The 19,339-nt window shown below is 37.6% G+C and overlaps 1 protein-coding gene across 1 annotated transcript in view; it reads right to left on the bottom strand.

Moving 5' to 3' along the window:
• GYPA (glycophorin A (MNS blood group)) overlaps positions 1 to 19,339 on the bottom strand; it is a 39,144-nt gene that overhangs the window by 7,470 nt on the left and 12,335 nt on the right. Inside the window, exons 3-5 of the mRNA XM_043568124.1 lie at positions 5,353 to 5,391; positions 2,290 to 2,325; positions 603 to 688 (exon numbers count right to left, since the gene is read on the bottom strand). Coding sequence (XP_043424059.1) covers positions 603 to 688; positions 2,290 to 2,325; positions 5,353 to 5,391 — 161 coding nt within the window. The remainder of the gene's footprint in view (positions 1 to 602; positions 689 to 2,289; positions 2,326 to 5,352; positions 5,392 to 19,339) is intronic.

Genomic DNA, 19,339 nt, shown 5'->3' with positions numbered 1-19,339 from the left:
AGCTCAGAGCCTGGAGCCTGCTTCGGATTTTGTGTCTCCCTCTCTCTCTACCACTTCCCTGCTCACACTCTGTCTTTCTCTGTCTCAAAGGTAAATAAACATTAAAAAAATTTTTTTTAACATCTTAAATAGAAAGTTATAGTAAAGGTTATGTGCTCTGGAATGCTGTATCATATGGACATAAAGTTAGCTTTTGTGATGAAGAAAAGAAAGTCACTCATGCTGGAAAACACATAGATGGAGTTTGAAAAATTTGTATAAAGAAATATGACAATGAAAACCACCAAAAGTGTTAAACATATGTAAATATATCATGTTATTTTTAATATTTTGCACACACAAGTTAAAGTATATACTACAATTAGAAATTTGACTCTTCCATCTCTACGCATCAAAGTATATTAAGTCAAGTGAGACAAAACTTTATAAAATTTTTCATTGGGAAATGGAGGATAGTTTTATATTTCAGCTTCCTCTATAGGGCAAATGCAAAAAAAAAAAAGTGTCCAGTTGAAAAAGATGGAATGAAATTTTGTTTCTCTTTGACTTGAATTGCACTCAGAGGAAGCGCACTTATAGCAAAATTAAAAACTGAATCTCACCTTTGTTAGTCGTTTAATACAGAAGGCAATTGAGAGGATAGTTCCGATGATACCAGCCATTACTGCATACACAATCCCTGTTATCTCTATGGGAGAAAAAGAGAGCAGAAAATTGCAAAAATATGCAATAAGCTACCACAAAGCAACTGAAAAATAAAACAGGTAAAATCATGGTAGTATCACTTTGCGTTTTTACGGAAAATATATTAATATACTTTTAGGTATATCTTATATTTTAGAAGATTAGGTTTCCACAGTAACCATGTGGGAAACTGGAACTTTGAGTGCTAAAGTCTTTGTCCAAGGTCACACATCTAATGACAACCAAGACTCAAGAGTTCCAACTCACCTCCATTGTTCTACAGGACCTCACAGGCATAATTATGGATAAGAGCTATGTGGACATTCTACCTTGATATGGAAAAAACCCGCAAACTCTTTCACAGTTTCAAAGTTATGAGAGAAAACAATGTCTAAACTATACTATATGCTAATATACAATGTGCACACTGATTAGTATATTTCTAATGTAATAGACAAACTATATGACATTGTAAATATGCTAAAAATATTTTTCAAATCTTTTACTTGTTGAGAATGAAACACAATTGAAGTTACAGTTTCTTGCGTATTCATTCATATTTGTACTGCTTTCAAATGAGGTAAATAGAACTGAAGGCAAGACATAGAAGTAAAATGGCATATCTATTTGGCTAATTTATACTTAAAAGACTTATTATTGATTGAAAAAAAGGTAAAAGTGTTTTTTCCTGTCCCTGGTGTTGTCCAGCTTCCTTTCTATTTAGCTTTAATTCATGAATAGGGATTCGTTTCTACCATTCATTTTTCTTGTGCGAAGTATGGATACAGGCCAAGTGTGAAGGGAGGCTGAGAAATGCAGAATAGTAAAGGAGCACATGAATCAACTAAAGCCAGGTCCACAGCAGCACCTAAGAAGTGGGGGTGACGGTCCTCCAGTCATAGAGGGTTGGGAGGATAACCCCAAAGTGGTAGCATAGGCCCCAAAATAAATCAGGATTGAGATATCAATGGTCTATGTTTATTCTTGATGTGGTGCCAATCAATCAGATGATTTTAAGCTCCTTGCTTGCTTTACAAGTAGGAAACAAGGAAGTTCAATTGTTTTATAAGCTCTTATGAGACTTTGCTCAAGTACCCATGGTTGGTTAGAAGGCTAAAATATCTAAATTAAAAGAAAAATTAATATCAGATTATGTATTGCTAGTTCCAAAATGTTTAGGAAAATAAGAAATGCATATTTTAATTTTAAAAAGAGCATGTGTTGTTTGCCTTTACAGTTTTGTATGATGAGAGTTAACAACATATGCTCTTCTGATTTAAAAATTGATGCTTTTGGGGGCACCTGGGTGGCTCAGTTGGTTGAGTGTCTGACTTCAGCTTAGGTCATGATCGCATGGTTCATGAATTTGAGCCCTGCATTGGGCTTGCTGCTTTCAGCATGGAGCCTGCTTTGGATCCTCTGTCCTCCTCTCTCTCTGCCCCTCCCCTCCTCATGTTCTTTTTCTCAAAAATGAATAAACATTTATTTAAAAAAATTGATGCTTTTTATTTTCTTAGGCAATCGCAACTAGTAATGTGTCTAGTTGATCTTAAATCAATAGTTTAAGATGAAATTATTATTATTCTACACCAACTGTTAACATACCTCCCGCAGAAAAAATGTGTTCAAGTAGTCCGTCTCCTAAAAAAAGAAAATTTCAAAATAAAGTCAGAATACATAGAGTGTGTCTTTACAATTCCATATTGGAATTAGATTGTTGAGTGGGTTTCCTTTTATTAACTGTGTTTTGCAGCCACTGTTAAATTTTTTAAAATTGTTTTTAATGTTTACTATTTTTGAGAGAGAGAGAGAGAGAGAGAGAGCAGAGGAGGGGCAGAGATAGAGGGAGACACAGAATCTGAAGCAGACTCCAGGCTCTGAGCTGTCAGCACAGAGCCTGATCCAGGGCTTGAATTCACAAACTGCCAGATTGTGACCTGAGCTGAAGTCCAACGCTTAACTGGCTGAGCCACCCAGGGGCCCTGCTACTATTCAATCTGAAGCAGTTAGCTAGTAAAATTTATGAAGTAATGTGTCAATATTAACAGTAGTAATTTCAGTATCTACTTTCAAGCACTTATCGACTTATATCAAAAGCAGTGCATTTTCAAAAATATGTAAAAATGGTGAGGAAAAAGGAGACACAGTGAGCCATTGCCCCACACAAACTGTAGCTCATCCCCAAGAGAGGTCATGTTGCTATGAGTTTTCCAGATTTATACCACGGTCACCATCTGGATCCAAATCCTTACTGTGTCTCATTTGAGCTTTTATCAATGGTTGCACCGGATTCCCTATCTGCAGAAGTTTCTAGTAATGTTGCCTTAATGCACCACCAGAGTTAACCTGATGAGTCCACATCTTACATTTCTTTCTCTGCTGTCTCCAATGCCACTTTAAATCATGAAGCCATATGACTACTTCAGCCTCACAATTTTCTTGAATTTAGTTGTTACAAATAACATTATACCTTATTGTGTCACATACTCAGGGACTTGGTGATATTTGATCATTCCTTAGAAGTTATGTTTAAAGGTTATTTGGGGCTTGTCTTCTCTTTCTTCATGACAGTTGGTGGTTGTGGTTGGTGTATGAGCTCTGGAGCAAAACAAATGGGGTTTCAGTCATAAGAATCTCTTTTACTAGTTGTGTGACCTTGGACAAGTTACTTAATTTCTTTGTGCTTTAATAATTTCTTGGGCAAAGGAAGATCATAACACCTGTCTCTCTGGATTCTGCAAAGATAAAATTCTGGATGTCTGCAAAGATAAAATTAGATAATGCATGGGAACACTTACAATCCCCCACTATGCTAGCCATTATTTTTAGGATTCAGGGCATATAGCACTGGGTGTCTATATTTGACCTTTAAATGCTTTCCGGTTTGACACCATCATGTTGGCTTCACATTGAAGTCACTTTGAAAATTAGATTGTCTCACTGAATGCAGAAGCCTAATAATTAGTTCCAAGCACTTAGCCTAATTTTCCTCTCCTAGTCTCTGTTCTTAAAATCTGCTGCTTCCATTTATCTCAGTGTTATTTTCTCAATGTTTCGATTAGCTAATGAGACTGCAGCCACTCTTAAGTTTTTTCTGAGCCTTAAAAAAAAATCTAGAGTATCTTGCCTAAATCCCACCTGCAAAAGACACTTTCCCTTTCTGCATTCAGCCAGCTCTTGTGAAGCCATCTTCTTTTTCCTAGAAAAATAACCGGAGGGGTGTCTGGGTGGCTCAGTCAGTTAAACATCCAACTCTTGATCGTGAGATTGAGCCCTGGGTCAGGTTCCATGCTGAGAGTGGAGCCTGCAAAAAAGAGAACAGAATGGAAGGGAAGGGAAGGGAAGGGGAGGGGAGGGGAGAGGAGAGGAGAGGAGAGAAGGAAAGAAAGGGGAAGAAAAAAGAAAATAGAAAAGACAAGAAAAGACAAGAAAAGACAAGAAAAGACAAGACAAGACAAGACAAGACAAGACAAGAAAAGAAAAGAAAAATAACCAGACATAGTGAATGCCACCTGACTACCCTTTTCTCAGCACTCAGCCTGGCTTAAGAGTTCTCATTTACTAGGCAATTATGCTATGTCAGGCTTGGGATGAAGCAATTTTGCCTACGTTTTCTTATTTGATCTTTAGAGAAATACTGTAAGATGAATGTTATGGGCCTATTTTAAAATTCAGGGGACAGAAACCCCTTAGGGAAATTCACTCAGGGTCAACAGCTGGGACAGCTGAACACTGCTTGGTTTGACCACAGACCATCCTCACCACTGCACCGTGAGATCCCTTTTACCTGTGTGCACCATTTTGTGGTCGCATTCAGCATTTATTCACTCTGATAGATTGTTTTAATTTTTTTATCCCACAGTAGTATTTCTGGGAGATATTCCAGAAGTGAGAACTCCTCTGGAATAGGGATTGCATCTACTTAGCTTCTGTTTCTCAGTGTTTGTCACAGTTTTGCCACAGTGACAAGTCTCATGAGATAGAGTTGCGTCAGAACAATGACTCCAAAGTAACTATTTTAATATATGAACAAAGCCTGTTTTTTCGTTGTCTCTTCTTTGTTTTTGTTTCTTAAATTCCACCTATGAGTAAAATTATATGGTACTTATTTTTCTCTGGCTGACTTATTTCACTTAGCCTTATACCTTCTAAATCCACTCATGTTGTTGTAAATGTCAAGATTTCACTCTTTTTTATGGCTGAGTAATATTTCATTGTGTATGTATACTACATCTTCTTTATCCATTCACCTATGGATGGACACTGGCTGCTTCCATTTCTTGGATGTTGTAATTAATGCTGCAATAAACATAGGGGTGCACATATATTTTCAAATTAGTGTTTTGATTTTCTTTGGGTAAATATTCAGTAGTGGAATTGCTGGATCATATGGTATTTTGATTTCTATTTTTTTTGAGGAAGCTCTATGCCGTTTTTCACAGTGGCAACACCAGCTTGCATTTCCACAAACAGTGAAATAGGTGAAGGGATAAGAGTACACTTCTTGTGATCAGTAATCACTTCTTGTGATTAGTTTCAGACCTGAAACTAATATCCTACTATATGTTAATTACACCTGAATTAAAAAAAAATTAATGAACAAACTTTGTTCCCCATCTGAGAGATACTGGTGTATAGTAACTAAAAGTTCTTGTCTTATTTTCTTACCATGAATGTTGAATTGTAAGGCCTCTGTGGTAACCACATCTGTATAAAACAGAAGTTAAGAAAAAGATCAGAAAAAAGGTGACTGAGTGGACTCCAGAACATATCGTAAAATAAAAATTTATTCCATGTCTCTCCCAGTGGCAGCTCTGGAATTTCTATATCAGGGCTTTACAGCTGAGGAAAATGTATCTTTATTTCCTCATGTGTGAAATGATAAAACCTGCCTCAAAATATTATAAGGACTAAATTAATTTAGTGTGTGTGTGTGTGTGTGTGTGTATGTGTACACACATTAACAGAGTACTTGGCACATAATGAGCTTTAAATACATGTTGGTTATTATTGTTATTATTCTTATAAAGGGGGGAAAGACTGGAAGCTGTTTTTGCACAGTATTTTCCATAACTTTGAAAAATTATTGAAAGGGGGAGAATCGTGATGATTACATAGGACGAAAGTTCTGCCTCATGCCTCCCTGTCTCCACCTCCTTGGTCCAATTCTACTTTCCTGGTAAAAATTAAAACAAAGGCATGACCGAATTCAGTTTTCTTCTTGCTTGATAGAGGGTGAGTCAATTCTTTTTTTCTCTTTCAAAAGTAGCGTTTCAGAGTTGTAATAGAATTGTAGGAAATGCTGGCTCCAGTCTGAGGTGACTGGCTGAGGACATGGATAACCAAGTGATGTAATAAATTCTAGGCCATGGTTATTCTTTAGAATAAACATAAGCATGCAAATATATTCTCATATGTCCTTTTAAAATCTCATGAAATGCATTATAAATTGTTAACATTAAACAATTATACTTTTAAACTTTATAAATGTAAAATTATGAATTGTTTTATCAAGTTTGATAAATTAAATAGGATTTTTTATTGCAAAAATAATCTAGGTTCAATGAAGAAAAGTTGGGAAATGTGAGGAAAGCAAGAACAATATAAAAATCATCCATTATCAAACCACCCAGGGATGGGCACTTTAAACATTTTTGGTATATAGCCATTTGAACTTTTAGCTACTGCATCTAAATATGGGATCATTGTGTTTTAAGTATGTATAAATATGTACATAGTGTTTAAAATATTATACCACAGACATGCACCCTATGCCACAGATTATTCTTCTATGACAAGATTTTTAATGGCTGTATAGAATTCCATTGTATGAATGTACCATTGTTCAGTCATCAATCACTGACTTTGAGCATTTCTGTTATTTATGCTTATGAGAGTTATAAATCATTCTTAGATAAATATCAGTGAACTAAACTCTGTGGATGTATCTCTGCTTATACCTTTGAAACATTCTAGTGAGAGAAATGGGGCCCAACCACAATGAAGAGTGAGTGGAAAAGTGCCTCCAGACGTTCCCCAGAGAGAGTGTCACTTTGGCGCTTCAGCTAAATGCTCAAGGTTTCCTGGGGAACCTACAAAGAATTGAAAATGTCTGACATTTCTGGTCAGTCTACTCAAGGTCAGAGTACCAAGACCTGCCTCTTCCTACCAGCTGCCAGCTAATCCTTACCCCCAAATTGTGCAGGCAGGAAACATTATCCCCAAACTGTTTTCTGCAATGTTTTCCCCTCTTTTATAAATCCTATTTTCACCATGTTCTTCAACTTGGTCCAACCACCTGATTCATCACATGTATTTAAAAAAACTGCTGTATATGGGGCGCCTGGGTGGCTCAGTCGGTTAAGCGGCTGACTTCAGCTCAGGTCACGATCTCGCGGTCCGTGAGTTCGAGGCCCGCGTTGGGCTCTGGGCTGATGGCTCAGAGCCTGCAGCCTGCTTCCGATTCTGTGTCTCCCTCTCTCTCTGCCCCTCCCCCGTTCATGCTCTGTCTCTCTCTGTCTCAAAAATAAATAAAACGTTAAAAAAAAATTAAAAAAAAACCTGCTGTACAGATTCACTACATATGATAAATGAAATACACCTCTAAGTTAATCTTCAACACTCAGGTGTGATGATTTAAAAGATAATATAGGAGGGGCGCCTGGGTGGCGCAGTCGGTTAAGCGTCCGTCTTCAGCCAGGTCACGATCTCGAGGTCCGTGAGTTCGAGCCCCGCTTCAGGCTCTGGGCTGATGGCTCGGAGCCTGGAGCCTGTTTCCGATTCTGTGTCTCCCTCTCTCTCTGCCCCTCCCCTGTTCATGCTCTGTCTCTCTCTGTCCCCAAAAAAATAAATAAACGTTGAAAAAAAAATTAAAAAAAAAAGATAATATAAGAAAAAACATTTTAAAACAATAACCTGGTGATGGTATTTGAAGTTCCAGCAAATATTAAGATCAAAATTATGGAAAGAAATATTTTTATTGAGGATCAATGAAAGTGTGTAAAAATTATAAAAAGGATAACTAATGAACGAACTTATCTATAGCTCTTAGTTAATGTTACATCTCCTTTATACCCTTCAGTTCAGTATAATTATTTACATGTAGGGCATTAATTTATAATTGCTTTAGGATACCAAATAGATTCTTTTGAGATGTAAAACTTGTTTCCAGGGCTGCTAGTTCCCAGGGCTAGCTCATTTTGAATTCCCTCAGCATTAGAAGAGTGCTTTGTACATAATAGGTATTCAGTGAAATACTAATAGTTATACACTTTTTGGCCAATTTCTTCTAGAGAAACAACTAGGTGAGTTTCCAGATTGCATCTAAAATGAACATAACAAGGAAGTAAATAAGCCCTACTCAAAGTGGCAGGTACAGAATGAGTGCAAGAATAGTTGAAAAACACGCATTCACAGAAGACCAACAAAATACTTTAAACATTTCAATAACATTCACATATTTTAAGCCCAAGAAAAAAAATCTAAAAGTGAGAAAGAAAACAAACCACACCCAAATTTTTAAGGGTTAAAAGTGTTAAAATGCTAAAAACTTTAACTGAAGCCAGTGAGGAGTTTTCACTGTGAGCACAAATACGCCCCTCCTCCAGGCTTCCTAAGTCTTCCACAGGACATCAGGGACTGCAGGAGTCTGGGGCCAGTGAGGGAGGTGTGCTCAGTCTAAGGGCTGCGGACCCCCTCCTCTTTATGCACACCTATAAGGCCTTGTGTGATCCAGCACCCCCCCCTTTTCTCCACACCTCATTGCTTGCCCCCAACCTTCTCTCTTCAGGTGCAAGCCACACTAAGACGCCTCTTGGTTCCTGAAATGTCCTGTACTCTTTCGATGCCCACACCTTTGTGCTTCCTCTTCCCTTTGCCAGAAATATCCCTTCCCAGCCTCGTCTTGCCTAGTTATCTGCTTTTCAGGTCGCAGTTTAATACCATTTCCTTTTGGAGGTCTTTTCTTATTTTCCCTACCTAGACCACAAACTCTACCAAGTCTCCAGGGTTTGTCACGGTGTGGTAGAGTCCCAGTGAAATCTTATGATTGACTATTTGTAATCCAAATCTGTTTTACCAGGGCCATCATGGTTACAGGGAACCTTGGGTATTCATTCATTTATACATTAATTTACAAAAGTGTTTTAGCATGTTTACAAAGAACACAACAAACAAACCAACAAACGAATAATTCACGGTCTTCACAGCAAGGAAACTCCAGTTTAGTAAAGAAACCCAAAGATTTAACCCATGTATAATAAGGTGTCTTAGGGTGGCAGGGAAGTGGGGGCACAAAGGAGACTATGGTCAATTCTCTGGGAAGGAGGAGAAGGTGGAAAGGAACACCTCCATGAGGTGTTCTCCTCTTGAGAGAACTCTAGGATTTTGACTGTGTGGCTATTTAGGTATAGAGTCGTTAGTGTCAGCAACGTGTTGGAATTTGATACTATTAAGGGAACTGCAAGTATCTATGCAACTGCAGCACAAGATGTGAAGACACCAATGCAGCAAACAAGGGAAACAGCTGAAGAGGTAGTGAAGTGCGATGTGGTGTGGGCTGTGGTAGGGAATTTGGACTATATCCTTAAAGCAGTGGAAAGACCATAAAGGGTTTGAACCAAATTTTCATTTGGGGAAGATCGCTGTCAATGGCAGGCTGGATGATGTGGGAAAAAAGAGCATGCCCAGAACTCATCTTAAGAGGATCCCACCTTGTGTTCAGTAGTGGCCAAGATAAGCAGTCCCCTGGGAACCCAGCCACACCTCCTCACAGAGCTTCCTTATCACTACTTTGCATTGCTTTTGGGGGAGAAGGCCTGTAGTCTAAAGGCTTAAAGGAGGAGAAAATTACAGCAAGTTGTAAAAAAATATGGCAAAGACCCAACAATAGTATCTAACATTTCTTAAAACTGGTACATTAGTGCTCTGAATTTTAAACAAAGTCAGAGGAGAAGAAAAAAGTATTTTAAATGTATAAGCAAAGTACATGTAACTTTTAAAAAATTTTTGATATTGAAATGAGAAGATGCTTAGGGAAAGAGACCCCGTCAAAATAAGTCTTGAACTTTATCAAAACCATTTTAATTCTCTAGCAAATAGACTTTTTTTCTTTTCCAACAGCTATTTCTCAGAGGAAAGCAGAGTTTAGTGGAAATTTTGTTCCGAAGAAGTAGAGGCTGAAGCCCAAAGCTCCAAATTGTAGTCAGAGCTCAGGAACATCTAACATCAAAAGCAACACATTGTTTAGAGGAACAAAGTTCTTGAGGCAATTTCCAAAAATTGCATATACTTTATTCAAGTCCCAGTTGTGAATGTTGTGTTTTACTTGCACCCTTACAAAACCTGAATGGTGGCCAAATTGATTTGAGGCTAAAAATTTCCAGTTATGTTCTTAGAAATACCTGCTTTAATTCTCCAGATTTAGTTGTTTTGATGCAATTTCTTACCACAGTCACCTAAAGTCACCAACACAGTAAGTAAATACTTACAGTAAATAAATAAACAAATGTCTTAAGAGCAACTTAATAAAAAATGCTTTTAAACTTCTTTTGCTCAATAATCAAATATCTGGAGCTGATCTATAAAATGATCTTTGTCACGGTTTTCCTTCCATTTTCAGAAAGAAAAATAGATTATCTTGTAAATATTTCAATAGTAGTTAATACTTGTGCTTGCTTAGCAGTATGAAGAGGACTCGGATATCTGTTACTAAAATACATAGTTTGCAAAAAAAAAATGTCAGCTTGAAAGAAAAATAGCTCTACTCACTCACATAAATTTTTATATTTTCTAGTACTTAGTTAAATTTTACAGAACTTGCTGGTTATTCTAAGATAGATTCACATGGGACAAATTGAATAATTTTATCAAACACTTCAAATTAAGTAAACTAGCCCCTGGTTGAAAATGTCACCTAGGAGAAACAAAAGAAGTATCTCTTTGTACATTCCCAGGTGCTTAAGCTACTTTCAAAATTCAAGGTAAGGAAACCAAAATCCATAATATATACCCGTAACAACCATTGGGAGTATTTTGATGTTTACATTTGACAGCAATAGCTCTCCAGTCTATCTCGCTCTCCCACGTTCCTTGGCCCTAATCAGCTAATGGACATCTGAGGACACATGCAGTTATGCAAAGCAGCAAAATTTCTGTGAATAAGGGGATACACAGGGCTTTTTACAATAGAATCTTCAGTTAGATTGATTAGGTAGAAAGCATCCAAGCAAATTTGCAACCATTGAACAACAGATGTGGTTTGCCTAAACCTCTTAGGGATGGGCTTATGAGAAAGGCCTCTCTCTCTCTCTCTTTTTCTCTTGTGCTCTGGGCCCCCAGATTTCTGTAAGTAAATTGGCTTTCAACAAATCTGATTGCATCATTCGCTAATGAAAGGTCAATTTAAATACTGTCCTTTTTAACTCAGAAGGTACTTTTACGTTTTATATTACAAGGTCTCTTGGAACAACTAATCCAACTTCCTTACTTTACACATAAGAAATTTGATATCATAAAAATTAAATGATAAGCTCAGTTTAACACAGCTGGGAAGGAATAGAACCAAGACCTAATTCTGCTGGTTCCAATAATGTTTCCATTTCCAGATCTGTGACTGGTCAAAATCTTGTCAGCAAGATTTCTCGGATGTATTAGCATATTAGCTGGTGAACATTGGGGTGCATTGTACACACACACACACACAAGACAATTAAATTCTGGGATCCTAGGGCCAAGGAGTTTTAAAATAGTCATGTATTATTCATTTTGACTTTTTCACACCAATTTATTGTACTAATTACATTACATCTCTTAGCCCTCAGTGTCCTCTTGCTATAGCCTCTTGCTACAACCATTACTGTTCTAGTAATTTTGACACGAGGGTCATTTTTTAAGTCTATTCACTTTTCCTAGGAAGAGCACAGCCAGACTATTCCTGAAAAATCTCACTGCCATATATATGTGTATATATATTGAATATATATATATATTGAATATATATATATATTCAATATATATATATTGAATATATATAGAATATATATATAGAATATATATATAGAATATATATTGAATATATATAGAATATATATATTGAATATATATAGAACATATATATAGAATGTATATATAGAATATATATATGTAGAATATATATATATTGAATATATATATGTAGAATATATATATTGAATATATATATAGAATATATATATATAGAATATATATATATTGAATATATATATATATACACACTATATATATATGAGGTACTATGGAAGGTGTGTCCGCATTTGGCTACCCAACATTACACATTTACTTAGCTGCTCTAAAAAGTATACTCTGCAGTCCTTACCCCATGCTTACTTACAATGACCCGCTGGTCGAAACTGGAAGGATGGGAAGAATTTTAGGTAGAAATGTGGAAAAGGAGGAATGAAGGTAAAGAAATAGCATGTGAAGACAAAGACATTGCAGTGTGCATTTGTGTGGAGACCAGGAGACAGGTGGCAGGCAAAGGCTGGCAAACTTCTCAGATTGACAAGAATTTAAACTTTAAGTAGAAAATTAGTGCAAAATAAAACACAAGGGTAGCTTCAGCAAGGCCTCAAATTCCTCATTTAAAATTTTGTTTCAGTCCCCAAATACTGAAATGGCATTTGCTATGGCACTTTGTACAAAGTACATTACAGAGACTGGAACTGAATCACATAATTTTAGGTTCTGGAAGGGTGTAATGAATGAATTAATATACCACCCAGAATATTAAAGATTCCAAATTTTCATGACTGTATCATCTCACACTTATAATATCTGAATTGTTCCAGAACATTCACCTCCTTTCTTTCTTACCCTCACAGCTCTGCCCTCACAGTTGTGCACTAAGACAGACTGAGACATCTGTATATTGAGGCAGGGAACATGAGAAGGTCCCTGTCACTATTCCCAGGGTACCAAGAAGGAGGGGCAACTTGTGGGCCCAGGACACATTTAGGGATACAACGGGGAATAGAGGTCCAGTCTCCTAACACCATCCTCTGTGCTCTATCCACCAAATCACACGGCTCTCCCAAATAGTTGACATTCTAACATGAAATGTTATTAGAAGGAATAAAAATAAAGTGCAATATTGGACAAATAGCCTACAATTTTGCTTTATGCCAAAACTTCCAGTAGCCGAGCTCCTGTCATGATGTGATAAAGTCAGCTCTTACAGCTGTTGGTTTGGGTTTGGTTCCCTCCTGACTTACAGTTGATAGAAGTCTTATCTTACGAGAGCAAACTCTTACAAGGACACATCCTGCCCATGAAATGCCTTAGTTTCCAACTCAGAAAACTAAATTTTCTAAGTGCTATAGGTTTTTTTTTTTTTTTTTTGGCACTGGATGACCATGAATATTGGTTGATACATTTATTTGTGGAAGTTTTACATAGCTAATCTGTGGTAAAACAGTGACAAAAACTCACATCCGCTGACTTCCAACCCAGTGTCTTTTCTGCCAGGCCCTATTATTTTATGCAGAATGAATGTATAAATGGAGATCTTGCCTGCCCCACCCCCACCCTCAAAAAAATGTTTGGAGAAGGCTTTGGCTGTTAAGCAATAATATACTCAATTTTGCTCTTGAACTGAAGGATTGACAAACTCAATCTGGGTCAAGTTGTCATTCATTTTTCTTTTTGGGAAGGGTTTTAGTAAGCCAAAATAGCCAGTTACAATTCAGAAAAATTGAGCTTGCTAAAGAACAGAGTGGTTGTTGTGATAATATTTGAGCCTAGTGTTTTGAATAGCCCTCAATATTCTGTTTGAACTTTCTGATCCCTAGCTCTTAAGGAAGGGAACAGCCTGTTAACTGGTGCATTTAGCAGGTGAGCTGTCAAACGCAATGACCAGCTTCTGTTCGTCTATAGAATGACGTGCTCTGGTAGTTCCCTTGAAACGAGGTAGTCACACTTCTGCCTTTCCTTAACTTGATAGAATAATAGCTCCTCATTGAGTCTGACTTGAAGCTGTGGACTAGAATGACAACAGCTTCCGTCAGGAACCTTGAACTTTATAGCCTGGTTCTGTACTACCCAGCTTCTGGCCATTCTCGTTGTCCCAAATCATTGTTGAGGCAGCGGGGTTAGAGAGATAAATCAGCCTCTAATCTCGGCCACTGTACGTTCTTCAACCCAGACAGAAAGAAAGCAAGGGATGTTCATCTACATTGTCCCAGTGAGAAAAGAGGTCAGAGTTCCAGTCCAGTCCAAGCTTTGCCACTAACTGGCTGAGGATCTGAGTAAGTCACTAAACTTATCTGAGCCTCAGTTTCTTGCTTCTAATATGAGAGTAATGGAACAGATATCCTGTAAAGAATGTCACTACTCCAGAATCATGGAAATTTATATGGCTGAGATAATAATATTCATATTTAACACATTATGTATTCATTACATGCTGGGTATCCTCTCTTGCCACCTTCAAAACCTGAGAGCATATTATTATATATTAACCATTATTTGTAGAGGAGAAAAACAAAGATCAGAAACATTGCCTAACTTGCCTAAGAGATTCAGTTGATAAATGGCAGAGCTGGGTTTTAAATTCAGATCTATTTGACTGCAGAGCTGTCTGCAAAGGTCTACTATGATCTATGCAGAATAAAAAGAATGAGAGCCCCAAGTAAGTTGCTTTGAGAGATTAAATTCTCAACAAAGTATGTAACTACTCTCAAACAAGTCTTCACTTATGGCAAAGTAGGGCTAAGTGAAAAGATACAAAAATAATAACTCACCTTGTGTGTAACCTGAGGTGGGACCTCTAACACAGAAGGGCAGGGTGACATGTAGTGTCACAGCCATGTTATGGAAAGACAGATGTTTCTGGTTAGTAACAATTTGTTAGCTGAAACCTCCCTTTTTTTGAGCCAAGAATCTTTCAATCCACTTACTATGCCTATCCCAAATCCTCAGAACAAAAGAGGATCACGTACTTTAGGTGTGCCAGCTTTATTTAAAATATTGGCATTTTGGCAACTGAACTTCCTGCACACATTAGGTTTGAACTTAAGGAGTTAGGCTGGATGAGAAAAATTCTAATTAAAAGTGAAGGGGTGCCTGGGTGGCTCAGTCAGTTAAGCATCCGACTCTTGATTTTGACTCAGGTCATGATCTCAACGATTGTGAGATGAAGCCCTGCATCGGGTGTGGAGCCTGCTTGGGAGCCACTTTCCTTCTGCCCCTCCCCCAGTGGTGCACTTGCTTGGGAAAATGAAAAAAAAAGAAAAAGAAAATCTTATCCCAAGGTTCTCACACCACTGATACTTTCTGCCACTGGTTGAACAATGACAAATAGCAACAATAAAAACTAGATCAACATTCTCAATCCTGACTGCATATTGGAACCATCTGTGGTGCACAGGCATGAGATTCCAGTGTGCTGCCAGTGGCAGGAGCCATCGCTCCAGACTAAATCCACATGTAGAAGCTTCATTTTCCAGGGCTTTGAGAGCTACTCTTAAATTTTCTGAGGTTCTTATGGCACCCTTATCTACAGCTTGAACAAATTCAGAAAACAATTGGATAGTAGCCTGATTTGCTTGAGAAATACTAACATTCACAATTTTCCATATTACATGATGGTACGTCTTGTGGTTTTGTCTTAGAAAAGCCCCTCTCCCCCTGCAGTTGATTTAACTACATGCAGTTTGCAAGGGTAAGCTCCTGAGTGTGTGAAACAGACGACAGGTGGAATGGCTCTACTGGGAAGGTGGGCAGTAAGCCTGGAGCCTCGCACCCTGTGTCCACTGCCAGCTAGAGGCAGCTCCAAGGAGCTCTGCGAGAACTTAGCTAGGAAATCCTCAGTCTCAAACTGACTTTTCAAATTGCAGAATGAAATCCCTTGTGCAAGAGTTGGCAGACTTTCTGTAAAGGGACAAAGAATAAATATCTGAGGTTTTGTGGGCCACATGTTGGTCTCTGTTACAGCTCTTGTCATTACAGTACAAAAGTAGCTATAGGCAACGTGTAAGCCAAAGCATAAATAAATAAGTGTGGCTTTGCTCCAATAATTATTGATAGACACTAACATTTTATTGATTTTATAGATTTTATTAATTTTTTTAACTTTCATTTATTATTGAGAGGCAGAGAGAGACAGAGCATGAGCAGGGGAAAGGCAGAGAAAGGGGGAGACGCAGAATCCAAAGCAGGCTCCAGGCTCTGAGCTGTCAGCACAGAACTCGACATGGGGCTCGAACCTACGGACCATGAGATCATGACCTGACCTGAAGTCATTCGCTTAACAGACTGAGCCACCCAGGCACCCCGATAGACACTAACATTTTAATTTTACATAATATTCACATGTCACAAAGTATTATTATTCTTCTGATTTTTTAAAGCACTTAAAAAAGTAAAAGCCATTGTTAACTTGCAGGCTATCCAAGACCAGTGGTGGTCTGGGTTTGGCTCCCAGGCTGTAGTTTGCTGGCTCCTGCATTACTGTATTTAGAATCTCTGGCTATGGAACTCAGTTGTCAGTATCTTATAGAGACAGTCCTTCAGATAATTCCAACATGTAGTTAAAATAGTGAATTCCTTCATTAATGGGCCTTGAAATCAATTCACTGTGTCATTACTGGCATTAAAATAGTAAATTGTACAAAATAGAAGAGACTGCATCACACATAATAAGGATACTTATTATTTTGTGGAATTTTGTTTGATACATGTTTATGTATTTGTGCACAATGACTTACAGTATACATTCACTACGTCCTAATCACATGTGAATGTGTCCTAACGTTGATATACCTTGCTGTACCCTACCTGAATACCTGGCCTCCGGAGGGGCTGAGGAAATCAACATCCCATGACACAACTGAAATCCATTCAAGGCACCCATGAGCTGTTGCCAAGTTGGCTCCACCCTAGAACAATCTTATCCAGCTTTTATAGAGTCCCTAAAAGCAGTTACAGTTTCTAAGTGTACTGCATCATTAAAATGATTTAAGAGTTCTGAGAGAGAATTCTTAAGAACATAAAGTTAACCACTGGGATAATTACAAATAGGTTATATACATTCAAAACAGGAGGAGGATAAAAGCAAACTGACCATAGTGTGTATGTCAAAACATCAGAAATAAATCATTAAAAAAAGAAAAGTGTGGAATAAAGGCAACAAAAGATACTACATGTCACTTGTGAGCCCATAAATGTACATAAATTAAATTTCCATATTAAAATACAAAGACCTTTAGATTGAGTCAAAATAGGATAAAAGGCCCCAACAAATGTATGCTAGATCACAAGGAGCACAAACAAAACTAAAGAATGCAAAATGTGTAAAAAAAAAAAGTGCAAAGGTATGTTAGACAAATAAAAATAAATAAAAACAGGAATCAAAAATTTAAGATTAGACAAAGTAGAATTAAAGGCAAAGACACTTAAAAAGACATGGAGGATTAATTTATACTGTTAAAGGATCTATTACACAATGATTCTTAGGTAAATATGGGCCATTATATCCCCAAAACAGAGCAACAAGAAATATAAAGCAAAAGAAGAAATTGACAGAATTACAATGGTTGTGGAACAATTTTAACAGTGATAGATCAATGAAGCAAAAACAAAACAAAACAAAACACTGACAGGACCTGAAAAATATCTGACTTGCAATCACAAGTGATTGATGTTGACTTTTCTGGAGTAATAAATCAATGAGAATAAATTTACGGTGTGTCCCTACATTCCTATAGACTCATTTTGAAGTGACGTTGCTGAATTGCCTGACAAGATGGCTTTGAGATCTGTACGTGACAGAATAGCTCAGAGGACACCAAGAGGCATATTTGTGCAGTGTCTCTCCTAGCAAGATGCAATTTCACTGCCATGGTTCATCTTTCCAGTTGGCTTCAATAGATGGACTATACTCACTTTTCGTACTTTAGGATTATTTTCTTTCATTTGATTTTTAAGTGCAATCATGACTGAGAAATAAGTGGTAATCATCAAAGGTATGATCCTAAGATTAAAAGGTACCTAGCCCAGATTAAAAGGAGCAAAAGGCTAACATCATAGTCCCTCAATTAGGGTTCATTAAGTGCAGCAGCAGAAGACAGACCATCAGCTTTCATTATAGGCTCCACTTTAGTGAAAGCATAAGCAGAACACTGACAATGTTACAAGTCAGAAGAGCCAAGCCTGAAACAAGCCCATATGACAAACGAGGTAGTTTAATGTATTGATTAAGTGCTTGGATTCTAGAGCCAGCCTTTGTGGGTTCAAACTAATTTCCCTACTAGTTGAGGCCTTGGGCAGGTTGGCTAATTTCTCGGTACCCTTGTTTCATCTTTCGTAAAATGGGGATAATAATTATTGCTTACCTTATAAATTACTGACTTAGTAAAATGAGTTAAAATATGTGTAAATTTTTGCACAAATAGAAAAGCTGTTCTTAAAATTCCTATGGAATTTCTAGAACCACAAATAACCAAATTAATCTTGAAAAAGAACAAAGGTGGAGGACTTACACTTCAAAATTTCAAAACTTATTACAAAGCAACAGTAATCTAAACAGTGTGCTGCTAAACCTCTTACTCAACACATCTCTGGAGGCAAAGGAAACAAAAGTAAAAATGAACTACTGGGACCTCATCAAAATAAAAAGCTTCTGCACAACGAAGGAAACAATCAGCAAGACTAAAGGCAACTGACAGAATGGGAGAATATTTGCAAATGACATATCAGATAAAGGGTTAGTATCCAAAATCTATAAAGAACTTATCAAACTCAACACCCAAAAAACAAATAATCCAGTGAAGAAATGGGCAAAAGCATGAATAGACACTTCTCCAAAGAAGACATCCAGATGGCCAACCGACATAGGAAAAAATGCTCAACGTCACTCATCATCAGGGAAATGCAAATCAAAACCACCATGAGTTACCACCTCACACCCGTCAGAATGGCTAACATTAGCAACTCAGGCAACAACAGATGTTGACGAGGATGAGGAGAAAGAGGATCTCTTTTGCATTGTTGGTGGGAATGCAAGCTGGTGAAGCCACTCTGGAAAACAGTATGGAGGTTCCTCAAAAAACTAAAAATAGAACTACCCTACAACCCAGCAATTGCACTACTAGGCATTTATCCACGGGATACAGGTGTGCTGTTTTGAAGGGACACATGCACCCCCATGTTTATAGCAGCACTATCAACAGTAGCCAAAGTATGGAAAGAGCCCAAATGTCCATCTATGGATGAATGGATAAAGAAGATGTGTGGCACAAAAACAGACACATAGACCAATGGAATAGAATAGAAACCCCAGAACTAGACCCACAAACGTATGGCCAACTCATCTTTGACAAAGCAGGAAAGAACATCCAATGGAAAAAAGACAGCCTCTTTAACAAATGGTGCTGGGAGAACTGGACAGCAACATGCAGAAGATTGAAACTAGACCACTTTCTCACACCATTCACAAAAATAAACTCAAAATGGATAAAGGACCTCAATGTGAGACAGGAAACCATCAAAACCTTAGAGGAGAAAGCAGGAAAAGACCTCTCTGACCTCAGCCGTAGCAATCTCTTACTCGACACATCCCCAAAGGCAAGGGAATTAAAAGCAAAAGTGAATTACTGGGACCTTATGAAGATAAAAAGCTTCT

This window comes from Prionailurus bengalensis, chromosome B1 (genome assembly GCF_016509475.1).
Source record: "Prionailurus bengalensis isolate Pbe53 chromosome B1, Fcat_Pben_1.1_paternal_pri, whole genome shotgun sequence".
Taxonomy (NCBI): Eukaryota; Metazoa; Chordata; class Mammalia; order Carnivora; family Felidae; genus Prionailurus; species Prionailurus bengalensis.
The sequence above is the reverse complement of the archived record's forward strand: the minus strand, read 5'-3'. Positions and strand labels throughout refer to the sequence as shown.